Source organism: Suricata suricatta, chromosome X, assembly GCF_006229205.1.
Source record: "Suricata suricatta isolate VVHF042 chromosome X, meerkat_22Aug2017_6uvM2_HiC, whole genome shotgun sequence".
In the NCBI taxonomy this organism is placed as follows: Eukaryota; Metazoa; Chordata; class Mammalia; order Carnivora; family Herpestidae; genus Suricata; species Suricata suricatta.
Genome location: NC_043717.1, coordinates 88,929,391 through 88,941,109, shown reverse-complemented (window position 1 = coordinate 88,941,109; position 11,719 = coordinate 88,929,391). Strand labels below are relative to the sequence as shown.

The window sequence follows — 11,719 nt, the reverse complement described above, 5'->3', positions numbered from 1 at the left end:
TTTCTTACTGTCATGGAGGATGTAGGCACCTATGATAACGAAGTGATACATAATTTTGTACAGAGAGTATGAATAAACAAAAATATTTACATTTTGCTTGCATTTAACAACAGGATCCCAGGCTTATTCCATACTTGCATTCCGTAAAATTTTTTGTGTAGGCACAGAGCTCTACATAAACTAAAGAGAATATATAAATCTTACATCACAGAATTATAAATAAAGCTTCAATGACTTGATTTGGTAATAGTTATTTTTTATTGTTCACAATATGTATTCAGTGATTGGAAGTGACAGAAAATAACACAGAGGGCATTAGAAAAGAGAACAGAGGGTTAAAAAAGTGCAGATTGTGTTGGTGGCACTTTCTTGTTACAGTGAATTTGCCACGGATTGCTGTAACTGTGAGTAGTCTTTATGAGCCTTTACCATGCTGCTTCCTTGGAGAGGAAAACTTATCCTGTCCTGCTGTCACTTACACACCTTTTGGCAACTCTCCAGAGATGCAGCACTGTGTTGACACAACAACTTGATTTCTTGTCAAAATATCTTTTAACATCTGGCTTAAAATATATTTTTGATGAGTGTAAGCATGCCCAACTCCTCTGTTCATTAAGGCTGAAAATTCAATAAGTGTTTGGTACCCTGGGACTAAGCTACCTCATAGTGAGCAGCTGTCAGATGATTTGCTGAATACTTCTGTTCAGCCCACCACAGTGAATTGATGGAATTATGCCAGCTTTAGGACATATGCAGAGTGAGAAGAATTTTAGCAAGCACTATCCAGATGCTTCTTCTAAACCTTGCACTACCACCTGTAAATTTAGAACAATCTACTATGAAATAAATGGAGAAAAACTTTATGGATCCATGTGTCCTTCATGTTGGAGTAGCAACAAATTGGTTATTGGTGCTAAAAACACATTAATGGCTTTGGTATAGGCACCTTTTGGATCTACAGGTTTTGTCAACCTTTATCTGTTTGCATCACCTATACCATCAGTTCTGGACATAAAAAATGTTTATTTGAAAAATCATCCCCTAAACACATTTCTAATTTAGTAGTTATTCATATATAGAGACACTTTGTTTTAGGGCACTTTACTGTTGTATAGTGAATTGGCCTGTACAGTAGGTAAAATGACCGTCTTTCCACTCTGCAGCTGTGCCCCTACCTGTCACCTGAATTTGAAAAAGCTCCTATCCAGGCATTGTGATAATCTCTCAGAACTATCAATATAATGGGGTACTGCAGCACATTATAAAGAGTACAAACACAACAGTATCTGAGAAAATAATTCTACATGAGTAAAACATTTTCATTTGTGTTTAGAAGTTCTGAGTAGATAGATAGTAACTCTGTGTTCAGGCAACAGGTGAAGGGACCATCCCTGTTCCACCTTGTCCCTGGACTTTTATTAAGCCAACTCTGTATATACCATGTACTTAGTGACAGTGTAATGCTGATGGGCAAGCTAGTTCAAGTTTGAAGCAATGATCTTCAACTCTCTCATCTCCTTTGCCTCTGTTCTTTCCTCATCTTCAGCCTGGTTCTGCCTCTAACTGGCTGTGTATCGTTGGCTATTTTTACTCTTTGTGCATTTTTCTCTATTACCTAGACTTTGTTCTACCTTATGTACCTTACTTTAAGTTATGCACTCTGCTCTGAGAAATCCCCATAGCCTTAGGCAGGTAAGAACTACCCACCCTAGATTTGGCCTAGTAAGAACCCAATGGACCCTCCCCCATAGTCACAGGGCTGCAAGCCAAGGCTAGAGATTCACGGAAGCTACTTAGAAAGCAGTAGCACATTACTGCTTTAGTTTCCTTAATGGTAGAAAACAAAAGCCAAGGTTTAGGCTTCCTGGGTGGTGTTTTTAAAAAGAATTCACACTATTTCAAACTTCAGAATCTTTATTGAATTTCTAAGCATGTAAAGCACATTAGTGCTAAACAGAGTCTAAGAGGGTAGGGGGTTTGAAATATAAAAACATAAATGAGTAATTTTCACCTCCTCCCCCCAATTCTTTCCCTCCACTTCCTTTTTGTCATCAGTTGTTCTATCTGTTTGAGGGCGCAGGAGCCGGCATGCCCCAGGAAGGAAAACTGGCAAAATAAGAAGGCAGTGGAGGAGCAAATATTGGGGGTGGGGCAAAAGCAATAGGCATAGCAAGAAATGGACTGAAACTTGGAGGTCGAGGAGGTATAAAGGAATGAGCAGTAGGGTGAGAAGGTAAACCGGAAGTACTGGAAGACAATGGGAGAGGCCTTGGCCAATTCTCCACAGGGTGCCGCGGGCCTTCTGGTGGGAAAGAAACATGAGCCAGCCTTTCCTTGCCAGTCATTCTTGTATTACCTGGAGGCAGCTCCATCATCACCCCTGATCTAACGGTGGGGATATGTGGGGGGCCTCTTACTTGTGGACCCCTAGGTGGAAAGAACCCCTGACCTCGTTGCAAAGCCATGTATAACCTTGGATTATTGCCACCTCTCTCCTTGCCCCCACTGCTGACCTTTGCGGCCCCTATCATCAGTGCTGGAGTGCTGCCAGAGAATTCCTGGGACACATTAATAGAATCCTGTCCCCTAAAACTCCAGCCTGCCAGCCCATCAGAGCTATTTACTTCTGCTGTTGCTAGGGACTCTTCCGCAACAGCAGGTGGTGGCCCATAGGGGTGTTTGTGAACTCTCGAACTGTTGACAGGAATGCAGGCTCCTGCAGTCTCGGAGAGGCGCTCCAGCTCCAGCTGCTCTCTCACCAGGTCGGTCAGCACATTAAAGGGAGGTCTCAGCAGGACGCGATGGTGGCCCCAGAGTTCCGCATCATCTTTCCGCAGGGAACTTGGACGCTGGAGGGACAGGTCGTCAGGGCCCGGCTCCCTGATCCCACACTGGTCTGCAGCTCCTCCTTTAGGTGAAGGAGCGTGCCCTCCAAGGCTTGCAGAAAAGAAATAAATAAGTTAATAAAAATGGAATTGGTGGCCAGACAATACCTGAAATATGTGATTGATTAAACTTGCTGGAATATACCAGAGGAAAGGAAGAGCCTGATCTCCCACGTGTAATCAGCAAGCCCTTCTAGAGCCCACTTTATCAGGTGGCTTCTACCCAATATACCATTCTGGCTTTCTTGTGGCTCCACCCCATTCCCCATATTCCCCACCTCCTCAAGGCAGTAAGGAGGCTGAGAAGACCCAGAGAGCTTCCTTAAGTAAGTCTGCAGTGCGCAGATTTCGCCTTAGTAAACACAGCTTTTTCCAGTCGGGATAGGACCTATAATCCATTAAAGCCCACCATTCGAATTCTGGTAGGAGTGTTCTGGAAAGTATTGTGAGGAAAAACTTTTTTTTTTTCCTCTCCGCAGAAGCAGAAGAAAGGTTATTTGTGTTAACAAACACTTCAATTTGTTTGTCTTTATGAATCATCATTCAACATTTTCACCGAGTTTTGTCAAAACCGTCTTTCATTCAACCTGTACCACAACCTAGACTATGAATTTCCTCAAGTTTAAACCCAACTGTTTAGACTAAGGATTTGCAACTTTTGTTTCAAAAATACATTTAAAAATCGCCGCCCTGAAATCCAGTAGTTTTAGTACTTGAGTTTGTGTTTTGCAGGTTTTTGTCTGTGATCCTTCCTGCACTCCCTCCACCCACTTGTCCCTGTCCCAGTTACACAGGAAAACAATTCAAACTGCCTTTTGCCTTCAAAATTAAACAAAACTCAGTTTTATACTTACACATTTTCAATACAAGCCATAGAGAAAGTTGATCGGGAAAGCCTCCCTGAGGTGATGGAGAAAATCAGCTGAACGCACACGCAGTCCAACTCGGTCTGGAGAAACGACTCCTGCTTCTGCCTTAGAGCAGCTTGGCAACTCGAATGAACCCAGGAACCAACTGCTTCTTTCTAGATTTGGAGTTCTCTTTCTGAGGTTACCAGATGCTAGGGAAGGGAGGGAGAAAAGGAGTGAAGAGGGGGAGGGGATACTGTGATACTCCTTTGAAGCTAAATGTAGGACTCCTTTTTGCATATTGGTAGAGGAGTGGTAAGAGCATTCGCTAAATTGACCCTGTTGCAGACCAGATGAAAATCCAAATCATTTCAAGATTTTAAAAGAATCATGGAGACAGGATACTTTGTCAAGAATTATTTCTGAAATTTTATTTAGAAAAGGTAGTTACCATCACGTCTCTTCCTAGAGTTTGGAAATAACAAACATTAAGCAAAGTACCATGCTTAGTCTTGTAATTTAAAGTCCAGTTTTGAAGATGCATACTTGGTGGGGATCAGAAGTTGTGGGGATAAATTGCTTTTCAATCTCAGTCTTTCTTGTGAAGATAAAACAAAAATATCACTATAGAAGAGTTCCCCTAAGAATCATTCTAGCTTTTAATTTTTAGCCCCTCAATTTATGTCTTTTCTCCTTCATCTTTCTTTCTAGTATATTGGCTCTTTCAGACTAGGCTTATAGACCGTAAAATCTTTTGTTATTCCCAATATCAAAATATGCTGTTATATTTCAAGAGTTGTATATACACACACACATTTTTTAAAGAAAGATAACAGACTCAAACACCATGTGTTTCAATTTATTTATGGAATGTGGGTATATTTGTGTATGCATGTACCTGTGTAGTGGATAAGTATAGACTACTAATGCAAAGGAATGATCAGTGCTGTAAAGCAACACAACCCATGATACAAATAACCTTTGGGTCTCTAAGTCCACATCTTCCTGCCAGGGTGACTTGTCCCTGTCTGTACACTAGTGAGTTGTTGTTGTTGTTTTCAATCTCATTGAAAGATAAAAGTGACATGTTTCCAACACTCCTCCCAGAAGAATCTGTTCATTTGCCTAGCATGACTCACTATTAAGAAGTTTCTTGATTTCCCAACTTTGATTATATTTTTCTTCAGTTTATTATTTCCTTGTCCTGTTGTAAAAGAAAACTGTTTTTAGCAATATAATTGTGGTGGAAGATTAAAGCGTTTTGAACACTTGCCATGTAAGAGGGCTCAATGCAACTTGGGCTAATGCCTAATAGTTGGTAAGTTATACTTACATACTTTATGCATTCCCCCCCCCCCCCAAATAATGGCAAGGAAGCCCCAGCAAACCCTTTTATGCCTATCAAAGTATTGCAATCATTGGCTGGTTTACCTAGAAATGCCTCTTTAGTAAAAATATCATCTTAATTGGATTACATGAGATTGAAGTATACTATAGACATCTAGTTGTACACAGTGACAAAACTGATGGCATCAGAGAATTTTCCAAAGCCATAATAAGTATTATAGATTTATGGATACCAGTTCAGATTTTGTCTTGTAACTTGTAAGCTTATGTGTGATGAATGATTATCGAATGCCTACTGCATTGACTACTTGTTTCACTGTGCATTATACCAAAAAGTTAAATATTCAATTAATGGAGACTTCAAGGAATATTCAAACTTTCTGGGAAGGCAAAGTAACATATATAAAAGAATTAAGGAATGGTATAAAAAAGAATAAATTCAGACTATTTGCTGTGTGGTGTAAACTAACACTGCAATGGAAATTCAGAAAAAGTAACTATAATTTTAGGTTAAAGTAGCCGTGAAATATTTCATGTGGAATGAGCAATGCAATATACATGGGCGGAGGAGGAGATGGTGTTTTGTGTCAAGAATAGGTAGGGAGGTAGAAATGAAGGAAAAATTTTGGAATTTTGTAGTTCATATTTTTAATTCAATCTAGAGCCCATTTTTGGCAGAAATAGAAATATAAAGAGTCAACTGGACCCTCTAGAGATAGCAAGATCAGCAAAATAATTAGTAAAGTTGTAAAAATCAGGTAATATTTGAAGGCACTTACATTTTATAAAGGAAAAACTAGAATCATCTCTAAACGTACCTTTTGAAAAAAAAGCAATTAGGCTACCTCAATTATCCATCAAGCTCTGAAAATGAAGTAGTAAAGTGTGTGCCTTTTTGTTTGTTTTTTGTTTGTTTGAGTGACTGCTTTGGGAGAGAAAAATGGGTAATAGAAGTTGAAGATTTGCCAAAAGGTAGCTTAGCTGTGAAAGCAGCTAAGCTATAAATGCCTTTCATTACCCATGGCCTCTTATTTCATGACACAGATCCAGATATTACACATCTCTCAAAAGGTTTTGAAGACTTTATTACAATGCTAAGTGATGGCCATGGAAGGATATATTTACTTTGGCACAACAATTACAAGGTTATTAAAAATGTGCTTGTACTGCCAAAATAAGGTTGGGTTTTTTTTTTTTTCCTCAAAGAAATTTTGCTGCCTTGTAAGTACGTTTGAAATGCAACATTTCTCCTTTGCTTAGAAAAAGAATCCAGGGATAGAGACATAAGAATGGTTTTCTCTGTTACCATCAGGCTAATCAGGAAGGAGATTGTCATGCTGATCTCTGGGGAACTATTATCAAAAATTCCACCCATTAACTCACTTTCAAAATGTAATGTGGCTGTTCTTCTGGGAAGCTCTGTAAATTTAAGATATTGAAAAGTACTTCTCGAAGATAGACCAGATATTTTTAAAGGTCTGTTGCTATTTAATTCAGTGTATGAAAAAAGCATGAGAGTACTGAAAGCATGATATAATCCTAGCACAGGTCAGACAACATTATTCAGCTGCACAACTATAGGCAGTACTCCTGTCCTCTCCTCCACCAGCTGTCCTGCCAATTCTGTGTGGTAAGTGATGAGGATGAACAGGTGAGAGTATGGTTATCTCACCACCAGCCCTTGGAAAAGTGACTAACAATAGATACCTCATTGTTGGACCTAGTTGACAATGAACTTCAATAGACTATCATTGCTTTTCTCAAGTTCTTTGCTCCAGATTAAAAAATATATATTAATTTCAAATTGGTAATTTATGGTAGTTACTCCAAAACAGTTTATTTCTGTGTATAAATCAGAAGCTATCAGTTCCTTGAACATCCAATGCTCTATTTTTTCTTGAGTCACAACTGGAAATTAAGTCGAAGTGGAGCCTGATGAGAAAAAAAAAAAAGGAAGGAAAATGAAACCAAGGTTTTTTTAACCACTTAGTTTGTACCAAACATATAATGTATTTTGTTTCATTTAATGTTCACAGAAAAGTTTTAAGGCAGTTATTATACCTATTTTATAGATGATAATAAAGAGAGTTGGAGAAGTTAAGTAGTTTTTTTTTTTCTGAAGGCCCCACAGCTAGTAAATGGCAGACAATATTCAGATGGAGCCAATCTGACACCAAAGACATATTTTTCTTCCATATAACCACATGGCTTCCTAATTGTAGCTCTAGGTGAATCACTGGTGGCTCAGATCAAAATATGTGTATCATATCTGAGTTTAGTTTATTTAATTCAGGGACTCACTGGCCCATCCTAAGGTAATTCTGCAGTAAAGAAATTGTCTAAGCTGCAAGGCATTTCAGAATGCCTGCTATGCAGGGATGCAGCAAGTGAAGAAGAGTAGGTAATTGGTGGTACTACAGCAAAATGGTAAGGACTAAATCCTTGTCATAGAGCAATGGGAATTGATGACAGAATAAATAAATTAGCCATAGGATAGCACTGAGTGACCGTTACTAATAGACTAATTTTAATATGTGGCCAATATTACCAATATTAAGCTTATGTTAACGTTGAACTCTTGAGATAGTTATAGGATTCCTTTTCATGGCACTAAGATGAAACTGACCTATAATTGTGGTTAGGCCATTCACCTTCCAGTATCTGAGCAACTGGGAGAACATACAGTTAAGTCTGTGTGTGTGTTGGGTGAAATGTCGAGTAAGGTCAAGTTGTCCAAATGAGTTACTAATGATAACTCCGGAGAATACCTTTCTGAATTAGAGGGATGTATTAATTTAAAAATAAAATAAAAGTACTGTATTTTCTGTTCACGTTGGTATATATTATAAATTAAGGTACAAACATGAACTAATATGTAAAGCAAGGAAAGTCAATTAAAAATGTTAGTTTACTGTAGCCCATTAGACCATAAATCTATAATTACCTATATGATTATGTCAGAATTAATTGGTAAGCAAATGAGATGAAGGCATATTTAATTTCTTGAACATGTGGTTTGAAAAACAAAAACTATTTTAGATAATTTCTTCTTGCTTGTAATTAAGACACTAAATTCATGTAGAGAACATCTTATCAAACTTTATCAAAATGAATCATATGTACCAAGTTCTTAAGAGCTTTGGTTCTGAATCAGGAACATAGATCTGGGTTAAGTTTCAGCTTTACTACTTACTAGCTTTGTGACCTTGGAGAGGTTTCTTAACTTCTCTGTAGCTCACTCTCTTCATTTGAAATGTGGGATTATAAAGAGAATTACATTAAATCATCTGTAAAAAGTGATTTATATACTAGGTGATTAAAATATAAGCTCTTTCCTTGTATATATTAAATTCAGCTTTTTTATATGTAAAATGGGGATGATGATACCTCTCCTACCTATTTCAGGGCAGTTAAGAAATTTAAATATGATAATTATGTGAAATTGCTCTGCAATCTGTAAATCACTTTACATATATTAAGCTAATTGTAACTATAGGTGATATTTTAGGGACAAGGGGGCTTTAAGGCACATTTTAAATAGTACTGTGTGGGTGGTCAGGTATTCCACCTACACCTAAGGCTGTTTTTCATTTCCTGAATCATTAAGGCAGGGAGGATTAGCTACACTATTTTAAAAGCTCCAAGGTGCAAATACTTTAAAATTTTCAATTGGTGCTACATAAATCTCATCCATTGTTGTATTTAATGCAGTAGTTATGTTAGAATAAAGAGTCTGCATTTTTGTATTTGACTATACATTTAATTGGGCTTCAGAATCTTGTGTTTAACAGCAGGAAATCTTGTGTTTCACAGAAAGCTCCTGTGATGATTAGAATGAAAAGCCTAAAAAAAAAAAAAGTTTGCTTTGGCTTCCTAATAGTGAAGATTTGATTGATTCTGTGAACGATGTGCTACTTCAGAGGAAAACTAAGTCGTTTTTCCCATTCCAGTTGCCCCCCACCTTATCCCTCTCAAGTGGTCAAATAAATAGGTTTTTGAAAAAAGTGTAACACTTTTATAGACTGTAATTCAGTGTTCAAGAAAATTTATTCATGAAACTCAAAATTAAAATAATAATAAAGCCCATCCAAAAGACCATTCTTAATTCTTGTCTGAATTATGCCATATGCTGATGTTGCTAACGTGTTTGTTCAGGGGTCCTGGATAATTACAAGTGCTGTAGAGTCATCTATTTGCCTTTATTTTTTATGTGTTTCAGACCTTCCACTTTTTGTTTTTAGAGTAATGAATTGAAATGTGTGTTTAGTAAGGGGAAGAATTCATCAGAAGAAAAGATCAGAATGTGGAGGGCCTGGCAATGGGAAATTTCCTCTTAGAAGAATATTAGCAGATGACAGGAATCTTACTCAGATAACAGAGTTTCAACAGCCCTATAGGAATATCTGAAGCAAAGTGATGAACCCTTCCGTAGGCGCTTGGTCATTCTGTGTGTGGACAAACCAGAGCAAGTGTTGGTATGAGCCATTGCACTATTTCAGGTAACCTATACATTTATCTATGTCTATGTTTCCCAAATTTTACTCAGTAACAGATTCATTTGGGTATCTTATTAACATAGGAGTTTCCTGGTCCTCATCTTCAAGATTCTTATTTAATTGATCTGTGCTGGGATTCATTTATCTGCAGTTTAAATATTTATTGATTATGATATGGTGGTCTTCAGATAACAATGGAGAAATACTCACTAGATGGTCTTATGGCCTTGTAGCCTAGACTTCTGGGGATGAACTCAGCCTTCTAATGGGTGTAAGGCTGAACCAAACAGACGCCATGACAGTCTTTGTTTCCCCTCTAAACTAGAAGGCCTAAGGTCAGTCGCTCTGGTACCATTAGGCAGAGAGGTGAGACCTGCAGATGGGAACTATAGATAGGACCCTGTGACCTAATGTTAAAGTTAACCCTATAGTCACCAAACAAGACCCTGAACTTGCTCTGTAATTGGTTAATTTCAAAGATACCCTAAATGTTGTAATTGGGTCCTGCCAAAAGTAACGAACTCTCTGAACAGTGTGTATGGTTAGAGCTGCTGCCAATACTGTTGTACCATTATGATTGGGTCACTGTACCTATGTCACAGTTTCTTGTAACTCCCCCTTCCCAAACCCCATAAAAACCCTACTCAGCCCCTGCTCGGGGCTCTCAGCACGGATCCACTGCATTGGTGAAGCCTGTGAGACCGAACTTCGGCCCAGCGAGCCTAAGCCATAATAAAACTGCCCTTTGCTTTTACATGCGTGCCTCGGTCTCCCTGGCAGGTTCTGGTTTTGGGGTGATATTAAAATCTTGGGCATTACATGGGCACTTATTTTCTAGGTCTAACCTACTGACTAGATACAGGAGCACTAAAACATAAATCTTTTTGATCATAACCAGTGCCCCCAGTTCCTTTTTGCCCATAAACCTCAGTATATGCTTACTTTTGAACAGATGCGTTGTTTAGTTCATCTAGAGCAGCAATTCTATAAGTGTGGTCTGGGGAAAACTGGGGCTGTCAAGACCCTTTTGGGAAATTCACAAGGACAAAATATTTTCACTATTATATGAAGACATTATTTGCTTTTTCCACTCACTCTCTCGTGAGTGTACAATGGAGTTTTCCAGAGGCTACATGAGATGCCACTGCTTTGATGACTAATGCATGTGTGCTTATATATTCCTATGTTTTGAATTTTTCTCAGTTTTAATTTCTAGTAATGTAAATAATGATAGATATAACCCACCCAAACAAAAATTCATTGTGGGGCTCTGAATAATTTTTAAGAGTATAAAATGGTCCAAGAGGGCACCTAGCTAGCTCAGTACTTAGAGCATCATGCAACACTTAATCTCTGGGTTATGGGTTTGAGCCCCACATTGGGTATAGAGATTACCTTTAAAAAACTAAAAAATTAAAAAAAAAAACAGTCTAAAGTGGTCCTGAGGCTGGCATCCATTTTGCCAATTAGGATGAAAGAATGAACACTACAGATCATACTGGACCAAACTGTAGGAATGCAACCCCATCAGCTTACAAGTAGTTAATTGGCACTACCCAAAATATATGATCCTTAAATGTACCTACTGAAATCTGTAACATAAAGAGTAAAGATATTTTCAGATTCCAAGTCTCTTGAGATGAAAAAGACCTCCAGGGAACCAGAAAAAGTGACACCAGAGCACCCGCTAGCATGACTTCATGGGCCTCCAATCAGTGACATTCACTCTTTCAGGAGACCCTTGCCCCCAAATTTACTATTAAAAACCCTCACTAGCAAGCCATCAAGGAGTTGGGAACTTCTGAGCATTAGCCCTCTCCCACCCTCTTTGCCCTTCTCATTCTCCTGGGTGCTGCCATACCAATAAATAGCCTATCTTTCTTCACTGCAAAAGCTCAATGTCAGTTTTTATTGGCTCAGGTGTGTGCTGCATCAGGTGGACAAATTCTTGTTTGGTTCACTTATAGCCTTAGTCCAAAAAGTTAAAAAAATTATGTTTTATTTAACCAAACTTTTTTTTTTTGAGGAAGAGAGAGAGCAGGAGGGGAGAGAGAGGGGGAAAGAGAATCCCAAAGAGGTTTGTACTGCCAGAGCAGAGCCTGATGTGAGGCTTGAACCCATAAGCTGTGAAACCATGATCTGA

The 11,719-nt window shown here is 38.4% G+C and overlaps 1 protein-coding gene across 1 annotated transcript; it reads right to left on the bottom strand.

Moving 5' to 3' along the window:
* Positions 1-1,977: 1,977 nt before the first annotated feature.
* On the bottom strand, positions 1,978-3,920 carry PRR32 (proline rich 32). Its single transcript, XM_029930962.1, has 2 exons — positions 3,740-3,920; positions 1,978-2,937 (listed from the first exon to the last, which is right to left on the bottom strand). The coding sequence occupies exons 1-2, from the start codon at positions 3,757-3,759 to the stop codon at positions 2,061-2,063; spliced, it is 897 nt and encodes a 298-aa protein (XP_029786822.1). The 5' UTR covers positions 3,760-3,920; the 3' UTR covers positions 1,978-2,060.
* Positions 3,921-11,719: the final 7,799 nt, after the last annotated feature.